Below are 25,696 nucleotides of genomic sequence, written 5' to 3'. Positions count from 1 at the left end.
AAAAGGGAGACGCCATGGGATGGAAGAGGGGAGACGGGGGATACAAACTGGATAGCCAACTAACCAGATGCCGATGGATAGAAGATACGGAAATAGTCCGGATGTCGAGGGCGGACTGCGCAGGAGGGAGGACCACGGACGGGCAGCGGCAGAAAGGCGACGAGTTTCCCCAACTGGGTCGAAATGATGTTTTTTTCGGGCCCGGAGGGCACGTGCCTGAGGCTCCCACCCGCCAAGACCTTGGATGACATACTCTCAGTTTCGCCCCTCAATCGCTTTTGCGTTTCTCCTTCCTTGCCTCGAGCCGGGGGAGGATCAGATTTCTGGTGCTTCTCCTCTCCTATCGCCCCTCGGGATTTTCTACATCATCTACTACTTGAAAAAATACCGCCTGCGATTGAGGTTATCACGGTTCCGCCCACTCCCTGGGGAGGAGACACTCGGCCCCTCATCAATCTTGCCTCTAGGAAACCCGGGTTATCAGGACGTGTTGCTGCGAGCAATGTCGTCCAATTCTGGCCAGAACCCTTCCACTTCCAAGGCGGTGAATATTTCAAACAAATCCTCCTCATCATCGTTCCACTCTGCGCCGGCCGTCGACAACAGTACTAGACGCGTTGGAGGATCGGGCAGTTTCGGCGCGGGATTGGCGTCAAGGAGCTCGAGCTCTGCGCGAAACAATCAGGCTCTCCGTAGCCAACACAAACGACAGAGACGTCCTCGACTATTGGATGATGATATTGATGAGTCGGTGGGTGTCTCGTCGCCCACGACTATTATCCCCGTTGCTGATTATCTAGACCATCATGAGATCAACAACCAGCCGAAAGGGACAAACGTCCATTACCCATTTGATGAACTTTTCTCTTCCTCCGCGACCCGAGTACCATCCGCCGCCCCGAAACCCTCGCCGGTATAACTCATGGGGTCTCGGTTCAGGCTACCATGCGATGGACAAAGCTCGTTATGTGCATGCCAATTACCGTTTTATCGTCGCCCCAAACCGAGCATATCATGCCCAAGCAGCGAATGCTGATGTCCACCTGGACTGGGACTCGGTTCTTCAAATTCTCGTGTCTGCGCAGACCCAGTCGTCCAGCTGCCCAATCTGCTTGTCTACGCCCGTAGCACCGCGAATGGCCCGATGTGGGCATATCTTTTGCCTGCCTTGTCTGATTCGTTTTATGCACTCGACAGACGACGATCATCCAGTCCCCGAGAAAAAGGCGCGCTGGAAAAAGTGCCCGATTTGCTGGGACAGTATTTACATTTCCGAGACACGGCCTGTGAGATGGTTCAGCGGCCAGGAAGGTGTTCTGCCTTTCGAGGGCGGTGATGTCGTGCTGAGGCTCGTTAAGCGGGATCCCGGTAGTACTCTTGCTTTACCCAGAGATGGCGCTGAAAGCCTTGCCCCTGGGGAAGATATCCCCTGGTATCACGCTGCGGAGGTTGCAGACTATGCTCGTATCATGAAAGGCGGAGAAGATTACATGATCTCACAATATAACACTGAGATCGAAGACCTGCGCAGACAGGAGCAAGAAGATGAAGTTCTGTTTGGAGACGACACGACATGGACGAAAAAGGCAGTGGCGGCTATAAACGATTCCAAACAGAAGTTGCAAGGGATAGGGAACCCTCCTGAAGCATTACCGCAGCCAACTGTCAACCGGCCACCAAAGGATCCTATCACCTTTCAACAATCGCCAGAAGAGGTTGCGCTCATGTATACGACCCAACATAGCGCAAAGTCAGGCAAATCCTCACCGGGCCCGCAGTCGAATACTTTGGAGATAAACCAGACAACCGAGGCAATGGGCAATATGAGCTTGACCAATGGCACAAAGCACAAACAAAAGAATCCTGTGTCTAATCGGGACGGTCGTACGAAGAAAGCCGGTAATGCGCCTCATCCTTCCGACCAGCCATACTACTTTTATCAAGCTCTACCCCATTACTACCTTTCGCCCCTGGACATTCGCATTCTCAAAGCCGCATTTGGCGAGTATTCCTCGTTTCCTGCAACCATCCTACCGCGTGTTGAGCACATCACTACCGGTCACATTGTCGATGACGAGCTACGCAAACGCGTCAAGTACCTCGGTCATCTCCCTCAAGGCTGTGAAGTCAATTTTCTCGAATGTGACTGGAGAGGTGTTGTCTTGCCGGAGGTCTTGGAGCAGTTTAGCACAGAGATATCGAAAAGACGAAAGCGACATATGGACAAGGAGCTTCGCGAAGAGAAGAGTCGTATCAAGGCAGAGAAGGAAGAGGATGAGAAGCGCTGGGCCGCAGCGCGTCAAAGAAGGCCGAGCGTTGGCACCAGCAACCGGCCGTTCTCAGATTATGATTTCCTGCCATTGGCAAGTGATGGCGCCAATATCGAGCCTGCTTCCTCGGGCTCGCCCCCTCGGCCATCATCCCATTTCAGTGCATTGGCCAGTCCTTCGAGTAGTCCACCCGGAGCCCGCACCGTCTGGGGAACCGCTGCTGTAACATCACATCTAGGGGTGCCGCCAGATCATATGAGACCTACTCCCCACGATGGATGGCGTGAAGGGTGGGAAGAGGAGCTCTTTGCTCAGCAGGAGTCCGATTTGATTGCTCGGACCGCTGTGGACGAGAACAGTAATTCCTCTCAAACAAAAAAGAAGGGGAAGAAGAACAAAAAGATCACGCTCATGTCCACGAACATCCAGCGGGGTGCCTGACCTGTTGGTGCTAGCCTTCGCCAGATTACTCATTCTTTGTATTTTCTTCAGTTCTTTAGCGGAGTCATCGGCGGTATTTGGGAGTAGATGGGCAGGAGTCGAGGACATCTCTTTAAAATCATATATTATATATTATTGGATCTAGACGAAATACACACCATAAACCGCTATATCCTAATAAGTAGGTGTGTTTTTCTGGCTCTGTAGACATGCAACTGCAAGCGATCTTGTCCTTTGTGGAGCCATCCTGCGGTTGTTGATTTGCCGCCCCTTAAAGCGATCGTCGAGCTAAAAAGTTCCCCGGCTTTTATTTGTGTTGTCCTTCCACCAAACAATCCACCCACTTTGTTTTCTCTTCTTTTTGCAACCGTAACTGAGGCTTTCAATCCTCTTAGGTCTTGTTGGAAGCCAAGTCTGTCAATTCTCGCATGTTTTCGCAATCATGACCGTCACGCGCTCCCAGACGGGTAGAACGCCCAGGTAAGTCGCCTACTCCTCCAGGGGGCAAATTGCGACCGCCGCTCCTATCTCGAATTGAGTCTCCAAATCGCTTTGGGTAACAATTGCTGACTTGCGTTTTTAGAAAAGTTGACCGCCCTGGCTACGTCGAGACGCCTGGCAGCCGTCGGGTCACCCGCAGCAGCGTTGCGCCGTTCGACGAGGCAACCGAGACACCCTCAGAGACTAAGGGCCGGACAAGATCGACAACTCGAAGACGTACCACGAGAGTCAAAAGCGAAGAGGCGTCTGAAAGCGAGGAAACCAAACCCTCTGTCGCTAACGGCCCCGCTAATGGCCAGGTGAACGGCAAGGCGAATGACCAGGCGAATGGACACGCGAATGGACACGCCAATGGACACGCCAATGGACACGCCAATGGACACGCCTCGAATGGGCACACCAAGGAACGGGTCATTGATGGCTGGGTCGAAGGCAAGGACCCCAAGGTCGACTACAGCGGACACTTCGAGTTTGGAGGCTCTCCAGGAGTCCTCGCCATGATGATCGGCTTTCCGCTCCTGATGTATTACATGTGGATCGGCGCCACTTACTACGACGGCAAGTTCCCTCGTCCGTCAGAAGGCCAGAGCATGTCAGAATTTTTCGCGCACATGGGAAACCTCGTGTATGATGGTGCATTCCCGACACTTAAGGCATGGACCATGTACTGGGTGTTCTTCATCTTTGAAGGCCTTCTGTATCTGCTCGCCCCAGGAATCACCGTCATGGGCCGTCCCTTGCCGCACCTTGGGGGAAAGCAGCTGCCATACTACTGCTCGGCTCTCTGGTCTTTCTGGACTACCCTCGCAATTGCTTGCACACTTCACTTTACCGGCGTTTTCAAGCTCTACACTATCATTGATGAGTTCGGTTCGCTCATGAGCGTGGCTATTTTGTCTGGTTTTTTGGTCTCCTTCGTGGCCTACTTTTCGGCATTGGCTCGTGGCGCGCAGCATCGCATGACTGGTTACCCTATCTACGACTTCTTCATGGGGGCTGAGCTCAACCCGCGCATGTTTGGCATCTTGGATTTCAAGATGTTCTTCGAAGTCCGCCTGCCTTGGTACATCCTTCTCCTTGTCACTATGGGCACCGCTGCACGCCAGTACGAGGTGTACGGATACGTGTCTGGAGAGGTTGGATTCCTGTTGATGGCGCACTTCCTATATGCAAATGCCTGCTCCAAAGGCGAGGAATGCATCGTGTCTACATGGTGAGTTTGCGCTGAAGTTTGAAGAACTCTGCTAATTAATTAGGGATATGTACTATGAGAAATGGGGCTTCATGCTGATCTTCTGGAACCTGGCTGGTGTGCCCTTGAGTTACTGCCACTGCACCATTTACCTCGCCAACCACGACCCGGCCACGTACCACTGGAATCGCTATTTCTTGGTTTTCCTCTACGTCGCCTACTTGTTTGTGTACTGGGTCTGGGACACTACCAACAGCCAGAAGAACCGCTACCGCCAGATGGAGCGTGGCACGCGAGTGTTCCGCAAGGCTTTCCCTCAACTACCCTGGCAGACACTCCACAACCCTAAGACAATAACGGCGGCTGACGGCTCCAAGATCCTTGTTGACGGATGGTGTATGTATTTCCCTAGATACATCTTGTGGAGTATACTGACTTTTCCCAGACGGCAAGGCTCGCAAGATTCACTACACTTGCGATCTCTACTTTGCGCTGAACTGGGGACTTATCACCGGCTTCAACAGTCCGTTCCCCTGGTTCTATCCCGTCTTCTTCGCCTGCATGATCTCACACCGTGCTCTGCGGGACATCCAGCGCTGCCGCAACAAGTACGGCGAGGCTTGGGCTGAATACGAGAGACAGGTCCCGTACCTATTCATTCCTGTAAGTATGTCGTCCATTTCCTCAACATCAAGCTAATAAGTCTCCAGTACGTGTTTTAAGAGTGTTACACCTCGATCCAACCTGCATATAGACTACGACGTAAACTGACACGTGCGCCGCCTATCAATAGAGTCTACTAATGTCTCCGTGCCCCTGGTTCCATACTAATTTGTACCATTCACTGTACCTATGATCTTCACTTCTGTGCCTGTTTTCTACGCTACTATTTCTTGTTGTATACTGGTCTGAAGATACAATTATGCTACCCTGTTGGGTGACTGGAGCCATATAATTATGATACTATGTTTCATTATGCCTGTGACGTTACGACGACAATGTTATCCCATCGGATATCAAAACACAAATCACGTGATTCCTCTTATCAGCGTCACCCCGCATCAGCTCAAAGCTCCTAAGCTTCGACCGTACTGAGTATTCCAACACGTTGCCAGCAATTGACAAAAAAAAAAAAGAAGTCAAGATGCTTATTAAAGAATACCATCATGATGTCCCTACAGTTGCGGACGGCAATGGCTCCATGCGTAGGGCTTTCCTAATCATCACCTACCCCGCCATCAAACTAAAGCCACCTGCAGGAATATACGTCTTCCACCCCTCTATCCCAGGATACCCCAACGCCCGCTTCCCTGGGGTCGTCGTATTCAGCGAGATTTACCAGGGTTCGTGACCACACCCAGGGCCAATACCCGCGACCAATCCCGCTTACAGTTTTTTTGAACATGTTCAGTTACCGGCCCCGTCGCGCGCTTCGCCCGCCAAATCGCCGGTCAGGGCTACATCGTCGCCTGCCCGAGCAGCTACCATGAATTCACGGGCCCGGAAGCGCTCTCATACAATGCAGAAGACACAGACAAGGGAAATGAGTGGAAGGTCTCCAAGAAACTCTCTGCATACGACGAGGACGCATCGCTTTCTGTGTCGTATCTGATTTCTCTACCAACATGTACGGGACGTATTGGGGCCACAGGCATGTGTCTCGGTGGACATCTCGCGTACAGATGTGCACTTGATGAAAGAGTCAAGGCAGCTGTTTGTTATTTTGCAACGGATATCCATTCGCATACCCTAGGGAAGGGGAAGAATGACGACAGTCTGGACAGGGCGGGAGACATTAAGGGTGAACTTGTTATGGTATGCATGCTTCAAGTCCCCTGGGTGATGAATGGATGGCTAACGGGCATCCTGCGGGCAGATTTTCGGCAAGAATGACACGCATGTTCCCCCAGAAGGACGGGACTTGATTCGCTCGACGCTTCATGAGAAAGGCGTGCTGTTTAGTTTTTATGAGGTTGCTTGGGCGCAGCGTAAGTCTTCACTTTCTGTCATCCACCAGTGCACTATCTCAGACCAAACTGACACCAACAGACGCGTTCATCCGCGACGAGCTCAGCAAAGGCCGCTACGACCCTGCCATCAGCAAGGTGTGTTTCGAAATGCTCCTCGAGCTATTTGGACGGACACTAAAGCTAGACCTTGGCGATCATGATGGGAAGGAGGTCAAGGTTGAGGATGTTTGTTAGCAATGTCGGTAAATCTCCTAGCCTAGGCATCTAGATAGAGGCATAAAGGCCAATCTCATCAAGTCAGCTACGGCTAAAGCTTGGCCTTGAGGTTTCAATTCATCTTATGTACACCCAGTGGCACCAGCAATTCTAAGCATGTACCTGTAAAGTAAACTCTACCCGGCCAATCAAGAGAACCTTATTGTAAGTGTATACTTAGAGAAACGTCCACTTACAGCTGGTTACGAAAAGGGCGCAATTGTTAATACTCTCTATTTCTGAGCCCTTGCACTAAGGTCAGACTCTTGACCTTAGACATTGCATTTGGAAGGTGATACCTAGGGTTACGAGAAGATCATGTGAGCAAAAGACGGTAGCTGTCTCAGCTAATTAATGCAGTAGGCCCGCTACCAACTACCGATAGCAGCGGAGAGGATATAAGGACACTGATTTTCTATGTAACTGGTTTTCTTCTGGCACTTCGAACAATATTCATTGTCATTGCAGAGTAATCCCTTGCTAGTCCCATCTCGCAGTACGACTCTACAGCTACTGCGTACGTGCAATGGGTGGCCGGAGCGCCTTGAAATGAAGAGCGAAGTTATATTGTCTTATATCTCCCTTATCTACTTGCAAGTAATTAGTAAACAGGATTGGGTAGTTCATGTTGTGTTGCTCTTCTTGCTGAGCTGGGATCGACGTGAAAGTGCACGCCGACTCTGAACCTCCACTCGTCTGACCTACTTCTTCTGCCTCTCGAAAAACTCCTTGAGTACGGTATTGATCTCATTTGGTGCCTCCAACTGCACCCAATGCCCAGTCGTGCTCACCCTCCTAAACGTCAGATCTGGTGCTACCTGTTTCAACTGCTCCGCAATGCCTGGGAGTTCCATCTTTGTTGGCTGCGGACAGATCATGAGGACAGGCATGGGTAATGTCGGGTCAAGATTCGACTGTATCTCATCTTTCTCGTTAATGTTTGACACCAGTGCTCGGTACCAGTTTAAGGCAGGCCCGTGATTATTACGCATGATATCCTGGTGAATCTTGCGCTCCTCTTCGCAAATGTAGGCTGGCTGGGGAGCGGTTCGGTCTTGGAGGAGCCATGTCTCCATGGCCCCTTTGGGTCCGACGTGTTCTATCCAGAGTTCCGGGTCTTGGGGATAGAAAAGGGTGAAGAACGAGTCGGACTTGAAATATCAGCTTCGACCCTTTCCAGTTCCTGGCGAGGAAGAGCTTACGTGCTGATCGAGAATATCCCCAGCATCAGGCCTGACAAAGAACTCCACATACCCGAACCTCTCCAAGCCCAGGAACTGTTTCGTCAGGGCATTCACGGCAGCCAGATCGAAATGATCTCCGGGCCTGGAATAAGGCACGTCTAGAAACGTGCAAGATAGAAGGCGACCTGGGAAGTAGTTGGCAAGGCGGGATAGCAGGGTGCAGCCTGTATCATGGGCAACAGCATGGACTTTGTCGATGCCTTCATGGTCCAATATCTCAATGATTTCAGCAGCCATTGTCTTTGCTTTGTAGCTCTCCAGTGTCCAGGGCTTGGATGTATCACCGTACCCTAGAAGGTCCGGTGCTAGTACTCCAAACCCTTGTGCAGAGAAGAACTGGACTTGATGACGCCAGTCGTAACTGGACGATGGGAAGCCATGGAGAAAGAGTAGTATTGGGAGCGACGGGTGCGCAGGCGAGTTGTAGGCATAACTATATGTATGGGCTGTGGTGAGCGATAAGCTCTTGGCGAGTAGAGGAAAGGCAATGCTTGCCATATCTTCGTAGCTTGAGAAGAGATGTATGCTCCGTGAGGTACTCACCATATAGCATCCTGTGTTGTTCATATATGCATCCTTGCATCAGACGGAGACTTAACGGAGACTTTGCTTAGCTGGCGTTGGCAAGAGCTCTACATATCATGTGACCTTGCGGTTTGATCTTTCTACGGTTTTTCCCGAAGAACGACCTGTATTTGTCATTCAAGTTCTGTTAGATGGCTCTTTCTTGACCTGTAGGAGATTACTTAGTATGCTGGGGTACCTTCCCAGCATTGGAGTTGGGAGCCTGGGCAAAATATGAAGGCGAAGGGAGGGCGTCCACCGCTAGAGGAAACTGATCAAGACTATAGGAGTATGATTCCAACAGGCCAAAGAGCCTAGCAGATCCAGAGATACAAATACAATTGCTATAGCTAACCTAGTTAAGTAACTGCTTATTGTCAACCATGGTTCCGTCCACCAATTCAGTGATCTGGGGTAACCGCTCAATGAATGAAGGTATAAATATTCCCCTTTCTTGAATATTCTGCATGTACGGTACCCACCAATTTTCGAGAAAACGCCGTAGCGGCAGATTCAGTGTTCTGAATACAGATTCGCAGGTCGACACTAGCGAGTCTAAGCCTGCGTTGGTAACCCTACCCTCGCCTTGCAGAATGCTGAACTTGGGAAGGCGCGTCGTCTGACAGGTATGTTCGAGTTTGAGGCAAGCAAAGCTGCAGGCACGGAACACAGCCGATACTCTAAGAGGGCTAAACTTAGCACTGGTGTTGAGTAGATCTTCCGTTTTCAGAAGAGTCGCGACCAAGAAGCACACGGTCAAAGGAGACTGCACACCATGGATTGTTTCGTTAATCAGGATATGCAGCGGGAGCTGACCATGAGATGAACATGCGCAGACATACTGCTCGGAGTGCCTCTCATCACGGAGTATTTCTTGAAGAATTCTAGAGTTCGCTGCAAGCGGCCTGACGGCGAGTTTCAAGTGATGTTTAAATCGATCTGCTCGCGCCGCTTGGTCTTCTCCTGATCCTATCTGACTGCATGTATGCCATGACCGCGCGAGCCCCATCCCGATACAGCGTGCTATTTGGTGTAAGGCTGTTGTTCGCGAGGGCCACCCTACTTTGCGATACAAGAATGCTCCTCGTTCTTGGAACCAGGCACACATTGCAAGATATTTGGCGAGGGCATCGTCGTCATCAACCACGCGGTACTGACCGTGATATCCGGTCGTTGGTGGTACTTTTAGTGCTGCAAGCGGCGAGTATGTCATTTGGTGTTGCTCGTCCACCTTTTTGTATCCAAGATCGTACAGTATTTGCGCTGCCTCTCGGTTGCAGCCAACTAGGAAGTAAACCGACGCGTCACAGTGTGAAGAGCCCAAATCGGGGACAGAAGCTGTGATTATATCGCGATTCACCGTAGGATACTCTAAGAGCCGAAGCGCAATTGAAGCTGCCTGCGTGTCTAGGGGTCCCAACAGATTATCGGTTTCGCGCCTGGGTAGGGTCACAAGGGCGGCCCCTAAGAGCTTTTGCCTGCGTGCAATGAAAGATATCGCAATAAGCCGAAATATATCATTATCGTAATAAGTCACTGCGGCATCATGAATAACATTCCGGTCAATGGGGCATCTGGGGTCTTCCAGTAGTCTTTGGACATCTTCTATCCGGAAACACCTAATTGCCTTATGAAGGCTAGAAAGCTGAGTATCTCGCATATGCTTGCCGTTGATGGCGGTCGAGCTATTTCCGGACATGATTTGAACTGTCCAATCCTCGTGGTCGTAAGCTTAGTGAAAGAGTGTATTGTTAACGGGTGGTAGAAATTGGTAAAGCGAGTGAAATGTTAACGAGTCATAACATCTGATATAATAAAGAATGCGAGATATCAGATCCGATGTGTAAGGACAGGAGAAGGGTTGTCCATCATGCTGGCTTTTGTTTTGCGTAGTGGTTGTGACTTCCCCCTGCGCACCTTCCTCTAAGGCCAATATAGCATCTCTCACGCTGCCGCAGACAAGATGTGGACAGGTCAAAGATGCTCGGGGTCGACGTTCAGCGTTATTCCAATAATAGACTATTATTCATGGTCCAACATTTAGCAGATTGTCTCCCAACGAGAGTTGGACTCCACCGGCTGCAAAGGTGCGAACGCATCAGACGAGAATTCACACTGCGAACCATCCAAACATGACAGATTTGCCTGATTATGCTGAAGTAGATACCCACAAGCCTGAGCAGGAAATTCTAAGAGCCGCAGGACAAACGGATCAGAGTATGCACAATCCAGGTACATGCAGATGGCAGCGCACTCGGACTTCGCGCGAGTTTTCACCCACCAAAGATCAACCCTCATCATGAGCGCTAGCCACCAGGCAAGAATCATTAAAGCCGGGGTATCTTTCGCAACCAGGCGCTCGTAGTAATCGGGTAAGAGACGGCCCATGAATGTGGTTATGCGCGAGTATGTTCTCAGAGATGGCTCGAGCGTCAACAGCGGCGTAAGCATTCGTAGTGGCCAGATGTACGGGTTATTCTCCGTTGATGTGGATTCGTTTATTCCGCAGAGATTCGCGAGGTCTGGATGAAGCCCTTCTCTTCCGGATCGTTCATCTTCGAAGAGATCGTTCCTGGATTCCATGAATATTTCCCACCACATGCTCTTTCGCAGCCAGGGCACCGCACGACTTAGCAAATGACGCAACCCCGACTGGACAAATAGCCAGTTCAGGGACTCGACTGGATTTGGCGAGAACACGAACGATTGGCGAGGGTTGTACGAATTCAACGCAAACGAGTTCACGGTCATGAGCAGACAGGCTGAGAATAGCGCGTCCATGTTTTGGGGCCCAATTGAAGATTGCAGCTCAGTGCTGTATTGGCTTATTGCGCGCTGCCAGTGGTGCGCTTCGAGGAGGGCGTAGTTGCCCTTATCGTCTGGAAGAACATTACGAAGATGCGCAATTGCGACGCCAGTAAGGCTGTGCATAAGGTATGGCGACTGCCGGGAGCAAATTAGCTTGGCTCATTTTGAGAGATGGTTATTTGCAATTACCTGCAATGCCAACCGTATCATCTTGACTCTCATTGCATCCTTGCCCGTTTCATTGATGATCATGGTATTTGGCGTGAATATGTCTTGGAAATGGCGCAGTATCTCCAGGTTACTGAGGCATCCTTTGGACTTGGTCATAGTCGAACTAAGCTGTAGCACTTCATCAACCTGCGTCGTTACCACGCTAACAGCAAGTGAGTGTGCTGTTGCATCGGGAGTAGCCGCATTTTTTTGATTGGAGACTCGTGCAACAAGGGCACTGTCGATATCTTTCTTGCCATATCCCGGAGGGAGTATAGCCTCGTAGGTGCATTCGAGACCGAGCTTCTCACATTTCTGGCAGCAGGGACGTGTCTCGTCACACTGGGTCTCGTCAGCGTAATGCCATCAAAGAAAGGTACGATGAATTTTACGACCTTCACCCGCCGCTGCTTGCACTTTGCGCAGCCGGCGCGAGACTTGCGGTGCGGGCGTCGGGAATGGTAAGGGGGTTGCTCAGGGCTGGAAAGGGGATTGACACGAAACGGAGCATTCTCGCCTTTCATGGTGGCTTACTCGGGCACAGCATGAGGATGGGCGAGGAATGTGTGGTGGGATGTTAGAGATGGGACGGAGAAGATACGAGCTGATTGTCCTTATAAGGCCCGCCGCAGATCACAGTGGCGTCCCGTGCATTCTTCAGCCTCATTCAGCCTGATCTTACACTGGTTTAATGGTCTGTCCATACAAAGTAAAGAGATGCTTATATAGAGAACATAATGTCGAGGTAGGGAAATCATAAACTTCATTAGCATTAGCCTGTCCACTAACCAATCTTCGCATTTGAAAAGTCCATCTCTGCAAAAAGCCCAGTAACATTAGCACAATGCTCACATCATGTTCACCTTCACTCCAGAACGATAAGAACGCGCACATCCATAGATGCAACATACCAGGATGTTCCTTCTGGAACTTCTTCAATATATCCATCTTCCTCTGCTCATCGCTGGTCGGCGCTCCCATCTCCTTCTGCCGCTGGTCATACATCATCTTCTCAACCATCGCCCTGGTCTCACCGTCCAGATCGCTCAGACTCGAGTTCTCCGGCGTGATCTTGCTCACATCGATCTTCGGCGCGGTGGTAACAACGTGCGCCCACCACTCCATCTGATTGACTTTGTCGAGGTGGATGCTGATTTCCTTGCCGGGGGGTTTAGACGTTGTTTCAAGTGTCCAGGAAGACTCAGACGGTTTGATGGGGTGCGGAAATTGGCCCTTTGATTATGAAGCCCTTGTTAGCCCTCGCTGCGAGGTGATTTGGGGGAGGTGGGTGTAGTACGTCAATAAAGACCTCCCCGTTCTCGCCCTTGACCTTGACCTTAATGCTGTCCTTCTTGAGCATGACGTCCAGATCGCGTCCCTTCAGGTTTGCAGAGACGGGTATCGTGACGTCCACGTCGCGGATCGTCTGTGTCCATTTGTAGGGGAGGGTCGCCTGCTCAGCTTCTTCGGCGGCTTTGCGTTGCTTTTCTTCGGCCTCGCGGGCGGCGAGGTCGGCAGAAGATGGTTCTTGTTCCGACATCTCGTGGTATAATTGATCCTAAGTATGTAAGTTCGAGAGACGAAGAAGGGGAAGGGGGAAAGTTGGAACTAGCTGCGATATTTCGAGGAGCTGCGGCGCGGAGCGGAGGTGGGGCATATTGAGGCTCCGTTTGTTGTTCTGGGTGCTTCCATAGTCCGTCCACCTACACTCACACTACACAAATCTTTGCTCATGTAGGCTTCATCATGCAAGACTAGAACTTGACGTATCGCTGCAAAGTAGAGTATTAGTCTTATTGATCTGCCTACTCTACTAGAGACTAGAGATGCTGAAACAATACCTACTTAGAAGACTAGATGCTCATGACTCGAACAATGAATAGAAATGAGAATCGAACACAGAAGAATAAGCGCCGTTAGATGCCTCAGAAAGACGAGATAGAAAAAGCTTGAATCGATCATACTGAATCAAATGGAATCAGATTATACCAGATCACTCCTGACCCCGGCCGAACCATCCCACCCCATTCCATCCGAAGCACCTCGCCGAAGACCAGAGAAACAAGATAATCACAGGAATGAAATTGATTATTTGCAACCGACGACGCCATGGTAACATTTTCTCGAAGAAAAGAGCAAGAGCAGACCATACGGTTCACGCTTGCTGATGCAAGGTTCGTATCAAGGACATGTAGGTACATGATGTACTGTGACTGAGTACGACTGCGACAACCTACTCGTTGGAGCCTAGCAGAGTTTGGATAAGAAGAAGCTGCAGGCTTTCGTGCACATCGACTTGATGGGGAGACGAAGCAGAAGGATGATGAGGTACCTCGACATCGACCTCAATTTCCCCTTCTCCATCGCTAGCGGCCGCACCCGAGTTAGGAAGATCCGTTGAGCTCGAAGAATCGACAAAGCCAAAGAATTGCCCCGCATACTCCGCAACTTCATTGGCAAGCTTCGTCTCCAGAATCCGCTCTAAGGTCTGCATATCGCGCTGCAGTTTCTGCTCGCGGCGAGCCTTTTCCTCTTCTGCGTGACGACAAGTCCCGTCACGGTCTCGAAGCTTCGCGCAGTTCGGACACAAGTAGTTGATTTCGCAGTAGGAGCATTTGCAGGGTGGATGGCGGGACACGCAGTCTTGACAAACAAAGACAGAGCAACTGGTGCATTCGCGCAGGACGCTGGCGCAGCGGGAGCGCTGGTCGCCAATAGGGCGGTATTGCGGGCAGAAGAAGGATTGACAGCCTTGCCATTTTGGGGTTTGTTGTTCCACAGGCGAGTCGGAGTAGATGGATGGAGAAGAGGATCGGGATCGGTTTGAATTTGAAGCGGATATGCTGCGGGAGCGGCGGAGGGGTTGAATTGCGGAGCTGGATGTTGTACTGGGTTGCGGGTTGACGTCGGCAGGGTGGTCTTCAGTGAAACTGCTCGTAGTGGAATCAACTGTTCGCTGGGTTCTGTATGGAAGGTCGAAACCTGCTGTTGCGGTATTTTGGAAAGGTGGCGCCGACTCATCCGTCTGGGATACTGTCGTCGTCTCAGTTTGGTTCTGAATAGCTAACTTTTCTAGTGTAAGATCACGATATCCACATATCCGGAGCCGTAGGCCACGCAGATCATGTTCTATGCATAACGGTTTTGAACATGTCTTGCAATGAACCTTCCACTGGGGCGTGTCATAGCACTCCTTGCAGAGATTTCGAGGACAAGCAGAAGGCTGTCGATCGGGGGGCCCAAGCAGCCACTTCATCATTGCAATGTGTCCAGCTTCAAGGCTGTAATCCGGTTTGCGAGGGTCACCGTAGGCATACTTGGGGAACGATTTGCTCCACTCCTGCGCGGAGTACTCCAGATCTTCCCAGCCCTGGCCACGGGGTAAGGGAGCTGCGCGGACTTGATCGACATCGCGATTTGGCGTGCCAATGCTGATACCTCCACCTCCAGAGAATATCGGCTCGGTGCAGCACCAGTGAAATTTCAGAGCGGGATACGACAGAGGGGTGTTGGGCTGTGCTGCTGGATCCTCAGCGTTCTCAGCAGGATCGTGCATTGAACAGGGCGAAGTAGTGGCGCCTGGAGCCCACCAAAAAGAACCTGTCGTTGAATTCTTCGACGCTTGAGCGTGGAGGTATGGTCGTTCGTAGGCGCAGCTGGCGCAGAGTGTTTTCCGACACCCGACGCAATGCATCAGAATACTGCACTGCTCGCATCGCTCCAGAATCAACTCGCAGCAATTGTCACAGCGGATATTCTCGACAAACAGTCGGTGACTACGACGCAAGTGTGCTGGCAACATCTTCCCCTCTCCCACGTCCCTCTTTTCCCCGGTCCCAAGAGCTTCACCGAAGCACCCAGTCTCATCATGCTCCCACAGCTTACCGTCCCTCTGTGTTGGCCGACTGCTCGGTCCCTCAACTGGGCCAACCCAATTCTTCGATCTCCACAGTCGATCAAACACCACCCACACTTCCGGTGAACCCTGCGGAGCACGCATGGCCACATATCCTCTCCTCCGGAAACACCTCCCAGCCGGGGTCGAGCACCACGCCGTATCTGTCCAGATTCCAAGCTTATGGCAGAGATTCACCAGTTCATGAGTCGGTTCAGAGTCGGAATCTTTTCGCGCAAGAGACGAAGAGAGGTAAGGCCGTCTTCGGTGATGGCGACATCGATAAGTGTAGAGGCTTTTCAGCGCAAGACGCTGTGTGGCCGGAGAGCTGCCAATGCTGTTCTCCATGCTGACATCGTACTGCAACCCGAACATGGTCAGATACGGAATGATGTGGTATTTCAGCGAGACATTCTTGCACCCACGCACAGAGACGTGTTCCAGCGTCTCCCGTCGCGGATTTAAAACGGTCGCAATGAGTATTTGCCCAGATACCGCCGTGTTATCCAGCTCCAGGCTCTTTAGACACGGGCTAAACGGTACCACCACATTCATCAGCAGCTGGTCCAAAGCATACGGGCGAGACTGGCGTGGTGTTCTAGGGTCGGACGCCCCTGGGAGGATAATCCGCAGAGGTGACTGCGTGCCGGAGGGGTAAAGCAAGCGGAACGACAAGTATTTCCATGCTGTTGGATACGAGCGGAGAAAGGATCGCAGGTAGCGGGAGGTGTGGGAGAGATTGAGGATGGCTGCGGTCGGCGTCTGGAGTAAGAGGGATTCAAGGATTGGGGTGTGCGTGGTAATGACTCGCTCGAATAAAGACAGAGGGCGTTGTGTTGTGTCGTCGCCCAACGCTGTATCTACCGTCTTCTGGCCATCGTAGTGATTGTGCTTGTCTTCCCCCAACTCTTCCACCGTCTCGGTCTCTATCTCCGGCCTCTCCGCATCAGGCGGTACGGGTATTGGATTGTGGACGAGCGCCATGGCAACAACACTATCGACCATAGTCTCCTCTGACCTGTTCGTCTTCTCTTCCTTCGTCTCGAGCCGATCCTTAGGCTGACGCGAGATCGCGAACACAGCAGATGATGCGGGTGGCACGGCGCATCATAAGAGTGCAGCCAAAGGGAGGGGCACGTAGGAGTTTTCCCTAGGATCCGGGGGTCTGAGTAGAGAAAGCCATCAAAGGGGGCACTGTTGAAAAATCAACTCTTCACTTGACAGTTGATGCAAGCACCGAGAGGGATATCGCTTGTCGGACAACTCAGAAAAGCAGTGAATGAGGCACAAAACACTGGCGTTGCCCAATGCTTATCATGTGATAGATCACCACGAATTGCTTTCTCTTTGCTTTTTAGTAGACTGTTCTACTAGATTATTGGCAGTCTTTATCTAGATTTTTTGTAGCCTATTCAGCAAATCACACACTTTTAATCATATAACTATTAGTGACTGCACTGTAGGAGTAATTGTGCACACTCAGCAGCCGAATGCTCAAGTTATCCCTCTGTCCGAATCTGAGATAAGAATCGAATTTTCAGGCCAACAATCCAGGGCCAATCTAGTGCCTGTCTATTGATTCCCCCACTGTATATCCCCTTGCAATGCCCTTGCGCCCTTCCACAACCAGCGTGCTGTCATTCTCCTCGTCATCATACTCAACATTCGCCGCACTATTGAAATCGCTCCCCAACCCCGTCCACGTCCGCTGAGATCGCAAGAATTCCGCCCCTGGCGAGAAAGTGTTGCCGACCATAGCCAGGTCGCCTTTTGCCCGTCGAGCAAGCGCTCGTGCTGCAGACGGCCCACCAGCCGCACCCGTCTGCGCAGAGATTGCTGCAGAGGCGCCTTGGGAAGCGGAGACGCGGGGCGCGGGATCGCGCATCGGTCGCGAGTAGGAGACGTACCGACCGGTGCGGAGGTCGAACTCTGGTGGTGCAGATTCGGGTTCCGACATAGCATCCTCGTCCTCGTCCCTGGCATGGTCCCCGAATTCGGGTCCGTCGTTTGCCTCCTGGCTGTTTCCAGGGGAATTGGATTGTGGTGGCTGGTCAAGGATGCTCTGGAAGTCGCTCTGCCAGGCCCCCGTCCAGACCCGCTCCTCGTCCCCCTTGAGTGCAACTTCCAACTCAAACGGGGTGATGACGGGTTTCCAGAAATCCTTGCTGTCGACTAGCGAACTTTCCCAGCACCCGATGACAACCCAACCACCAATTTCGCTGAAGTTGGCTACCTTGGCTGCGTTCAACTTGCCCACGACGAACATGTAGCTTTTCTTCCCTGCGGCTGCGATCTTGTCTCTGACATGATCCACGATATGGAGATAGTTCTTTACACTCAGTGTGTTGACCAGAATACCGAAAATAGGCACCGTGCTTAACCGTGTCAGGATAGCGTAGCGACGACGCAGGACCATCGCAGTCGATGCGGGTAGAGGCTTCACGTCTGCGCCGGCCGGTCCATCAGTAGGGTAGATGTGGATTGCTGCCACGCGAGATGCTAGCGTCAGAAGCAGCGCTGTAGGCGGTTCAGAGATGTGGAAGAGCTGCCAATCCCCCAGCGACTCTGGAGCCTCCTTGACCGAGTCTGGAACGGTGCGGTTAGGTATGACAGACGACGGATCGTGGACCAACGCCGTGGCAAACAGACTGCTGTACCCTTCCTGCACCAGCCGCGAGTATACTTCCAGAATATGGTCAGAGTAGGTTACGTCGGCAGCGAGGATGACTCTTGTTTCTGGGTCCGGGTAGGTCTCTTTGAACGCCTTGACGACTGGGTCGAGAGGCAACTCCTTGTGCGTGAAAACGTAAATGACTGGAAGTCTAGCAGTCGGGGATAGGCATGAACGTCCGTAGTGCACGACAACGTCCGCGTCGACATGTTCTGCCGCAACCTCGTCAACACAGCATGTCCCGTAAGACGTGTCGGCCAGGATATAGAGCTTCGGTGACCACTCGTCCGCATCTTTCAGGTCAAGACGAGACGCCGAATCCACTAAGCCGTCGGTAGGCTCATTCTCCGTGTTTGCCTTCGAACCCCCATCCACAATATCCCGTGCCTCCAGGCCCCGACTCAATAGCTGAAACACCCTTGGTGCATCTGGAAGCATCTCATCCGGAAACTGAAGCGCAATCCGCTTGTACCGCGCCTGGCGGATTTCCTTCAACGTGCGTTCGATGTCATAGGTGATGGCGAGTTCCTCCTCCGAGAGAATGCGGTTGGTTTGCGGTACAACCGGGTCCGTCTCTTCGAGGATGCGATCATCTGGGGTTGAGAGAACGGGCGCGGCCGCTAATTCCGTGGTCATTTTGACTGTCAACCTAGAGAGGCGTTGATCGTGTTTTGAGGAGGGGCAGTTGTGGGATGATTATTTTTTTCTGCAGGCAAACTCCGTCTCCCCACCTACCCCGCGGCCAATTACTGAGGGGCTATTTCAAGCAACAACTCGTGAATGCGATGAACTTCTGAGATATGTAGATTTCTCAATTTACGGGTTTATATCAACTTATGTACAAGCATAATCAGCTCTACAAATCCGCTCTCGCTGGCTCACCGGCCCACACTCGTCGAATCAACTCCCGAATGGGCTCGCGCTCGATCTCTCTCGGGTTCCAATAAGGATTACCAACAGCAATATCAGCCGCCTTATCAATATCCTCCTCCTTCATACCAAAGTCCTTAACACCACGCTTGACCTTCAGCTTGGTGAGCAAGACGTTCAACCCTTGGATCGCATCGCCATTGCTCTCAGGCAGCACCTCAGCCAACTTCTTCATCGCCTCAGGGATCTTAGGCGCATTGTAAGATATCGCGTGCGGCAAGACGGCCGTGTGCGTCTCCGCATGCGGAAGGTTGAAGCTACCGCCGAGGGTGTGGCAGAGCTTGTGGTGGATAGACATGCCCACGCTGCCTAGGCAGGTTCCGCAGAGCCAGGCGCCGTAGAGGGCGAGCGAGCGAGCAGATTGGGAGGAGGGGTTCTCGACAATTTCGGGTAGGGCTGAGGCCAGCGCGCGAGTGCCTTCGACAGCCATCAGGTTGATGACGGGATTGGTGTTGCGGGCGTAAAGTGCCTCGACTGGATTCAGTTAGCTTTCCTGGCACCGTCAGGAGTCAGGAGAGATTAGAAGCACTAACCAGCATGAGCAATTGCATTAACACCGCTCGTTGCGCTCATTGCAGTGGGCAGTGTCATCGTAAGATCAACATCGTAGATAACAGTACCGGGGAGGATCTTAGGATCAGAGCGAGTCTTCTTTAACCCGTCTGCCGTCTCACCCAAGATAGGCGTCATCTCGCTACCCGCATACGTCGTTGGGATACAAACATGGTAGAGCCCAGTGCGGATACTGATAGCCTTCCCCAGGCCAATGGTGCTCCCACCACCGATCGAGATAACGACGTCGGCATTCTGCGCCTTTGCGTATTCGACCGCCTTGTCTGTGATATGCGTGGGGGTGTGCATGGTCGCTTCTGTGAATATCCCGGCAATCTGGCCCTTCAGGACCTCCTTCACGCGCTCGGCATGGCTGACCTGCTGCGGAGTCGAGAGGATTAGCGGCGCCTTCTTGTCCAGGCGGGCGATCTCGTCGGGGAGTTTCTGGAGGGTGCCGCTGCCGAAGACGACGCGGCCAGGGTTGGCGTTGTACTCGAAGGCGTCCATTGTGGATTATGGGTTAGAGAGTGCAGATGGAGAAAGAAGGGAACGGGAGGAGGAAGCCCACGGTTTGATATAGAACTTTGAGCGCTTGATCATCATGAATAATCGGCATTCTCCCCACACCCCACCGGCAGCGTTTGGAACGTCATGAAGCTTGTAGACTTTCGGCAGAGGTCGTTGCCGTGGGTCTCGAAGCCGCGGGGCTGTAGTCGGATAAGACTTAACCGTAGCTCTCGAACTTTGACTATAGCGACCATAGTATTTAGAAGACGGTACACGAGAGAAGATTCAACAGCAGTTGTAAGAGAGCGCTCTTGTGTCTGGTGCCCGGTTCCGGCCTGTATCGTATGCTATCCTATACTTCCGCTGATCAGTACTCGTCGGAAATCCCCCGCGATCCGGCATCAGAACGGAATTGCGGATATATGCAGTATAATATCGTTACGGTTTTTTTTAGGCCCAACAGAGCACTATATTATATTGTACAATACAAGGGTATCGCTATGCACAGCCCTAATCCAGATCAGCAAACGCCATGACCTCGGGGGCCTTGCCACGATCTTTGCCCTTCTGCTTCTTGCGTTTCCGCCGCGAGTCATCGCCCTGTTTCGGCTCATGATCGCTATCGTCAGAGTCGTCGTCACTGTCATCACTGTCTCCCCCAAAACCGCGCTTCTCGCCCCCTATCGAATCTGCCGTCTCATGCCAGACTTTGACTATCTGCCCACCGCCACTGACCATACGGCCCTCAACGTCGAAGCCCAGCCCAATCACGCCCTCCGTCTCATCGTGCGTGAGCTCCGAAACAACCTTGTTCAGCCCCAACCTGACGAACTTTACCTTTCCGCTGCCGAGACCCGCGGCGATCATCTTGCCCTTGCCCAGTTCCTCAGGGACGACGGTGAGTGTCTCGAGGGACTCCCCGCCGCCCGCGCCTCGCTCAACGTAGATCCGCTCATCCTGGTCATCCCAGGCGCCTCTTTCCCAGAGCGTCAGGACGCCGCTGGAACCGCCAACTACAACCTTTTCCCCACGGCTTGTCCCGCTGGCTGATAGGCCGCCGATGTACGTGGAACTGACGAGCTCTTCCTCCTGGTCTTCGCTACGCATGAGCACGCCCCGGCGCAGATCTGTAACTGCCAGCGTTGTCCCTCCGGTGGTCACCCACTGCTTGCTGAACCCGGAAGTACTGGTATCTGACGCCGGGAGCGGTGTCAGGGACGAAACGTAGTCGTCGTGAGGGCGATGCGTCTGCTGGGGCGGAGCCGCGACCTTCGAGTAGGGGACACGCAGGTCATATAAGTGCAATTTACTCGAGTCTGTAGCAAGTAATAACGTCTGCGGGGAAAGTGCATGAACAACGGTAGGCGCGTCGACCGATCTGTCAAGAAGTAGAAAACTTGTCAGCATTCGAAGTTCAATGACAAGCCATTGAGTGTAATCAACACGGCACTCACCCATCTTTCGCCGTCGGGATCAAGATCTTGTTTTCAACAACCCCCGTCTCGGCCCGGGCGGCCTTAACCAGCCCATCCGTGCCCGCAGAATACAGCATCTCTCCATCAAGCCCAAACGTCAGCGTGCGACAACTCCCCTTATGCCGCCTTGTCCGCCACATTGTATCAATATGACCCTTGCCATTGCGCGAGCTGGAGACCGACGCGTGCTCGTCATCGCTATGCTCCTCCTCTTCTTCAGGGGGGAGTCGAAACGTCTGGACATGCCCTGTTGATAGACCGACTGAGATGATAGGTTCGGAGGGGTGAATTGCTTGCGCGAAGAGGTCTGCGCTTAGCGGAAGGGTGCAGACTGTGTCGAACATTGTGGCAAGACACGTCCAGCGTCTGTGATATTGTGGAATGCAATTCAGAAGCTGCCCTTGGGATGGTCGGATTTTTGGGATGGAGCTTCAAGCTTTCCTGGGATAATTTGTTTTGTTTGCTAGTGCGGGCCGAGAATACTCCGCCTATCAATAGGACTTTGGCAGAGATCTGATGTTCCACCGACTCTTACTACAGTAAGGGCCTGTAAAATCGATGCTGAAATGACTGCTGCAAGCGCACTGATGGTTTCGTCTGAACCTGTCTGGTAACTGTCTGCAGAAAGCCTTGACATCATGGCGCGCTCTATACCACTATCCGCATATCCCAGTTGTTAGGCCGATCCTCTCAATCTCAACTTGCTTCAGTCTACTATATCTCACAATCAAACCACACTGAAAATGTCTAACTAGCACAGATAATAGCAATATCATCTCTTACCACTGTCAAATTGACAGAGTGGCGGTTTTTCATCATATCTCATCATCCCGCTCTCGGCTAACATGAAAAAGACAATATGTCCTGCCGTTGTATATATTTAGGACTCACTTCCAGTCTAAGTCAATATCAGCTCGAATGACACTACCGAATAGCAATTACCAGCCTGCTACCCAAAACTCAGCTGCAGGAACATGTCGGATATCTCATAGACCCAGAGGTGCAAGGTGTCTCCGTTTGCACCACCCCGCTATGCAATCAGATCAATATTGAGATCGTTTGATCAGTGTGTATTTATAGTTGATGCTCATCGAAGTTACTCCTAGTTCTTTAGACAATTTAATGCACTTGACGATCTACTCGTTGACATACTAAACGACAGAACACAGCGGCGTCGACCATTCTCATGCAATATGTGCACTTCCAACTCTCCACCGAAGTCAGAGCATTATCCTGGTATCATTAGTCTATGCTAATGTGCTCCAACGTTCCTTGCTTTTTCCTTACTATCTCTGCTTTCAGAAGCGATCTGTTGACTCATGTCCGGCTTGGTAAGTCTAGCCTCATTCTTAGTTGTACCGAGACAAGGCTAATGTTCCAAGAATGTTAACCAGTGCAGCTATTCTGACCTTGATTGTTCAACACTCCTCCTGTTTAACTCCCGCGTGAGGAGCAGAGGCCGTCCTCTGATATCATGTGATTTAGCGGCGCCATATGTCTACCTTCCTTCACTGCCGCTTTGGTGGTTGAGGACGACATTCGACTACATGATAATTAATAGGTGTTTCTGAGAGAATTGCTGGGCCTCAAGAAAGTATTATATGTCAAGCAATTCCATTCGAAGTTTTGGAGAAATAACAGGAGAAACGAAAGTACAAAGTAAAATCAACTGCTGGCGCCGCTCAAAAGAGTGGCCCAGCTGGATAAACATATACTGAGACAAAAGGAGAACAACCTGATAACCCGGCAGGATCTAGAGCCACTATGTACAAGAACGTTCTCAAATGCCTTTCCGGTGATACCATATACTCAAGGTACAATGGCACTAAGCGTCATGCTTAGAAGGTAGAGCCGATCGGACCGAACTTGATGTTGGAGAAGGTCACAGAGGCATCGGCGTGCTCAGACTCAACAACATCAGGGTCACCAGCACCCTGCTCACAAGTGCCTCGGGCAACACCAGGCTGGCTTGGGTCAGCATCGGTGGGGTAAGAGCTGTCAAGCCACATCATGCTGGCGTAGTGGTCATCCCAGATACTGAGGATGAGGACCATGGCGGACGCGGCATCGCCCATGGCGCTGAGGCCGCCGTGCTGAGCGAAGATGTCCTCGTCACCGAAGGCTGTCTTCTGGGCAGTGCAGAATTCTGAGGTAATGGAGTTGCCTTCGACTCCGGAGATGTTGGACTCAGAGTTGGGGATCACCTCGCCGTTCTGGACATAGAAGCGCTTAATCTCGGAAAGGGAACCGCCGTCGGCGATGAACTGGGTCACGACAGTGAATTTCGACGAGGTGTCGACAATGGCGCCGGGGCCGTAGAAGCTGGTGTTGCCCATACGGTAGGAGTTGAAGTCGCAACCGTCAGGGTCACATGTGCCGCCGTAGCGGTCGTCGGAGTATGTACCGCCACAAGCATTGCCCTCGCACATTGTCTGCTCGACGCTGTCGCAAGGGTGGGGGGTGTAGGCGGAGGAGATGCTGTTGGCTTCCCAGATATCCATCTCAGGGCAGCAAGTACCCATTCCACCAACGCCCGCGTTGGGGTCGCTATCGGAGGGTTCCCATCCCTCAACGTTGCCCTGAGCGAGCGTTAGCTGATCTACTCCTCGGATGTCATGGAATCTAGAAAACTCACCAATCCGTTGATGAATTTGATATCACGAGGGCATTGAGAGTCGCAGTAGCCAGTTCCATACTTGGCGCCGGCGTTGTTGCCTTCGTACTTGCTCATGCCGCCATCTGCGTCCATCGAGGTGAAGTAAAGAGCACCATTCAGACCACAAGGGAGGTTGGAGACGTCAACGTCAAAGGTGAACTCGTTGTTGAGCAGGTCGAACGTCTGGTAGGTCTCGTCGTCCTCCATCAGATAGACACGAGAGCCGACGTTGGAACCAGTGACGAACTTGAGAGTCAACGAGTCGCCATTGGACGTGATACCGTATGTACCCTCGTAGTCGGCGCCGTCAATAGCGCAGTTCTGAGCGCACGACTCGTTGTCGGGGCACAAAGTCGCATCCCACTATATAAGGGATTAGCCGGCTGGCAATTGGGAAGATTGACCAGGAAGAAACTTACCTCGTTGCCAGTGTAGCAGTTGGTGTACCCATCAACCGAGTGTGTCCAGCGCCAGTTGGAATCCAGCACGACGGAACCCGCAACTTCGGTGCACGATCCGCTGGCCTCGCACCTCTGCCATGTCAAAGAGGGATGCACTTCCTCCTGTGCGGTGCCTGCCTGCTGGGCCCGCGACACGGATAAAAGAGCTGAGAAGAGAAGAGCGCGTTGATACATCTTGGAAAACAAAGGATTGACTTTTCGTCTCTTGTTGTCTGTCCGGCAGAGCTGATGTTCTCAGCCAAGGGCGGGCAGACTAGCGGTCTTTATACCCTGATCTCAAGGTGATACTGTCTCATAGCTTGCATGCTCACTAGGGATAATCTATCTACCATGCCTGAACCAGAACGGCTGACGGACCGCGGTGCCGACATGCTCACTGTTTCATCCTACTGTGAAGCAAAAGCGAATCCAGAGCGGCGGCAGCAGCTCCATGTTACCAAGGCGAGTGCTGGTGGGCTTCGCTAGGTGTAGAAATGAAATGCAGCTACCGAGAGTGTGGAGTCTCACCAACAACCAATGGCAAGGATGTCGTGACGTCCAAGTCCATTGTAAGCTACGGAGGAAGCTCCGAAGAGAGCCCGGACACATACAATATGGGGAATTGTTTTGTCGATCTTGCTTGAATTGTGGGATATTGCAGGAGCAGTATCTTCTGCACATGATCATGGCCGTGTCGTTTCGGTGTTGGACAGACAGGAATTTAGGCCGGCACCACCAGATTAAGTTGCCCGATTGTGGCACTGACATCCTTGTGTAGAGAGCTAGTTCCCGGTGTGAAGCCTCTGTAGGCAACTCATCTGCATAGCGGACGGCATTTAGAGCTCTGCAGGAACAACTCGGTATCTGAACCCGGACCACAACCGCACTAATTCACAGTGCCCTGCCGGTGGATTGTTGGACGTGAATGAATTCAACGAACGACATGTGGTCCTAGCTCGTTTCATACATCAAGCAAATAGGTGGCGCCAGAATTTCTCCGGAGTGAAATGGCAAGGACGAAGACTAGCGAGTCTTGGCCATTCGAATGCAGGCTAGAGACAATGTCAAAGCCACCGGAAGTGTTGTATGAAAACCCGGCACCCCCAGCCTGGAGG

The 25,696-nt window shown here is 52.0% G+C and overlaps 10 protein-coding genes across 10 annotated transcripts; 2 read left to right on the top strand and 8 right to left on the bottom strand.

The window, feature by feature from the left end:
• The first annotated feature begins 293 nt into the window (after positions 1–293).
• Positions 294–2,881, top strand: BDW70DRAFT_135826 (RING-type E3 ubiquitin transferase MAG2). Its single transcript, XM_073736758.1, has 2 exons — positions 294–751; positions 801–2,881. Exons 1-2 carry the CDS (start codon positions 503–505, stop codon positions 2,709–2,711), a joined length of 2,160 nt encoding a protein of 719 aa, XP_073596299.1. The 5' UTR covers positions 294–502; the 3' UTR covers positions 2,712–2,881.
• A 272-nt stretch (positions 2,882–3,153) lies between these two features.
• On the top strand, positions 3,154–6,608 carry erg4 (c-24(28) sterol reductase; the record flags this gene model as incomplete). The annotated part of the gene is made up of 8 exons (XM_073739105.1): positions 3,154–3,191; positions 3,295–4,425; positions 4,469–4,800; positions 4,850–5,071; positions 5,664–5,747; positions 5,816–6,219; positions 6,281–6,392; positions 6,454–6,608. 8 exons carry the CDS (start codon positions 3,154–3,156, stop codon positions 6,606–6,608), a joined length of 2,478 nt encoding a protein of 825 aa, XP_073596298.1.
• A 565-nt stretch (positions 6,609–7,173) lies between these two features.
• BDW70DRAFT_135822 (alpha/beta fold hydrolase) lies at positions 7,174–8,428 on the bottom strand. Its single transcript, XM_073736757.1, has 2 exons — positions 7,832–8,428; positions 7,174–7,780 (listed from the first exon to the last, which is right to left on the bottom strand). Exons 1-2 carry the CDS (start codon positions 8,417–8,419, stop codon positions 7,331–7,333), a joined length of 1,038 nt encoding a protein of 345 aa, XP_073596297.1. The 5' UTR covers positions 8,420–8,428; the 3' UTR covers positions 7,174–7,330.
• Positions 8,429–8,763: 335 nt separating this feature from the next.
• BDW70DRAFT_48264 (uncharacterized protein) lies at positions 8,764–10,286 on the bottom strand. The gene has a single exon (XM_073744110.1). The coding sequence runs from the start codon at positions 10,134–10,136 to the stop codon at positions 8,793–8,795; it is 1,344 nt and encodes a 447-aa protein (XP_073596296.1). The 5' UTR covers positions 10,137–10,286; the 3' UTR covers positions 8,764–8,792.
• Positions 10,287–10,477: 191 nt separating this feature from the next.
• Positions 10,478–11,999, bottom strand: BDW70DRAFT_167979 (Zn(II)2Cys6 transcription factor; the record flags this gene model as incomplete). The annotated part of the gene is made up of 3 exons (XM_073742348.1): positions 11,848–11,999; positions 11,435–11,797; positions 10,478–11,380 (listed from the first exon to the last, which is right to left on the bottom strand). Exons 1-3 carry the CDS (start codon positions 11,977–11,979, stop codon positions 10,478–10,480), a joined length of 1,398 nt encoding a protein of 465 aa, XP_073596295.1. The 5' UTR covers positions 11,980–11,999.
• A 217-nt stretch (positions 12,000–12,216) lies between these two features.
• Positions 12,217–13,386, bottom strand: BDW70DRAFT_135819 (NudC domain-containing protein). Its single transcript, XM_073736756.1, has 4 exons — positions 13,301–13,386; positions 12,753–13,227; positions 12,367–12,688; positions 12,217–12,271 (listed from the first exon to the last, which is right to left on the bottom strand). The coding sequence occupies exons 2-4, from the start codon at positions 12,993–12,995 to the stop codon at positions 12,240–12,242; spliced, it is 597 nt and encodes a 198-aa protein (XP_073596294.1). The 5' UTR covers positions 12,996–13,227; positions 13,301–13,386; the 3' UTR covers positions 12,217–12,239.
• BDW70DRAFT_135818 (uncharacterized protein) lies at positions 13,225–16,682 on the bottom strand. The gene has a single exon (XM_073736755.1). The coding sequence runs from the start codon at positions 16,353–16,355 to the stop codon at positions 13,689–13,691; it is 2,667 nt and encodes an 888-aa protein (XP_073596293.1). The 5' UTR covers positions 16,356–16,682; the 3' UTR covers positions 13,225–13,688.
• Positions 16,683–16,911: 229 nt separating this feature from the next.
• BDW70DRAFT_150070 (uncharacterized protein) lies at positions 16,912–20,010 on the bottom strand (the record flags this gene model as incomplete). The annotated part of the gene is made up of 3 exons (XM_073739104.1): positions 16,912–18,662; positions 18,904–19,425; positions 19,485–20,010. The coding sequence occupies 3 exons, from the start codon at positions 20,008–20,010 to the stop codon at positions 16,912–16,914; spliced, it is 2,799 nt and encodes a 932-aa protein (XP_073596292.1).
• A 414-nt stretch (positions 20,011–20,424) lies between these two features.
• BDW70DRAFT_48235 (WD40 repeat domain-containing protein) lies at positions 20,425–21,912 on the bottom strand. The gene is made up of 2 exons (XM_073744109.1): positions 21,465–21,912; positions 20,425–21,388 (listed from the first exon to the last, which is right to left on the bottom strand). The coding sequence occupies exons 1-2, from the start codon at positions 21,827–21,829 to the stop codon at positions 20,521–20,523; spliced, it is 1,233 nt and encodes a 410-aa protein (XP_073596291.1). The 5' UTR covers positions 21,830–21,912; the 3' UTR covers positions 20,425–20,520.
• Positions 21,913–23,263: 1,351 nt separating this feature from the next.
• On the bottom strand, positions 23,264–24,879 carry BDW70DRAFT_48224 (glycoside hydrolase family 7 protein). Its single transcript, XM_073744108.1, has 3 exons — positions 24,561–24,879; positions 24,121–24,504; positions 23,264–24,064 (listed from the first exon to the last, which is right to left on the bottom strand). Exons 1-3 carry the CDS (start codon positions 24,774–24,776, stop codon positions 23,324–23,326), a joined length of 1,341 nt encoding a protein of 446 aa, XP_073596290.1. The 5' UTR covers positions 24,777–24,879; the 3' UTR covers positions 23,264–23,323.
• Between the last annotated feature and the right edge of the window lie 817 nt (positions 24,880–25,696).

Source organism: Aspergillus foveolatus (assembly GCF_047715535.1).
Source record: "Aspergillus foveolatus strain CBS 279.81 unplaced genomic scaffold BDW70scaffold_22, whole genome shotgun sequence".
In the NCBI taxonomy this organism is placed as follows: domain Eukaryota; kingdom Fungi; phylum Ascomycota; class Eurotiomycetes; order Eurotiales; family Aspergillaceae; genus Aspergillus; species Aspergillus foveolatus.
Note: the sequence above shows the minus strand (reverse complement) of the source record. Positions and strands in the feature narration are given on the sequence as shown.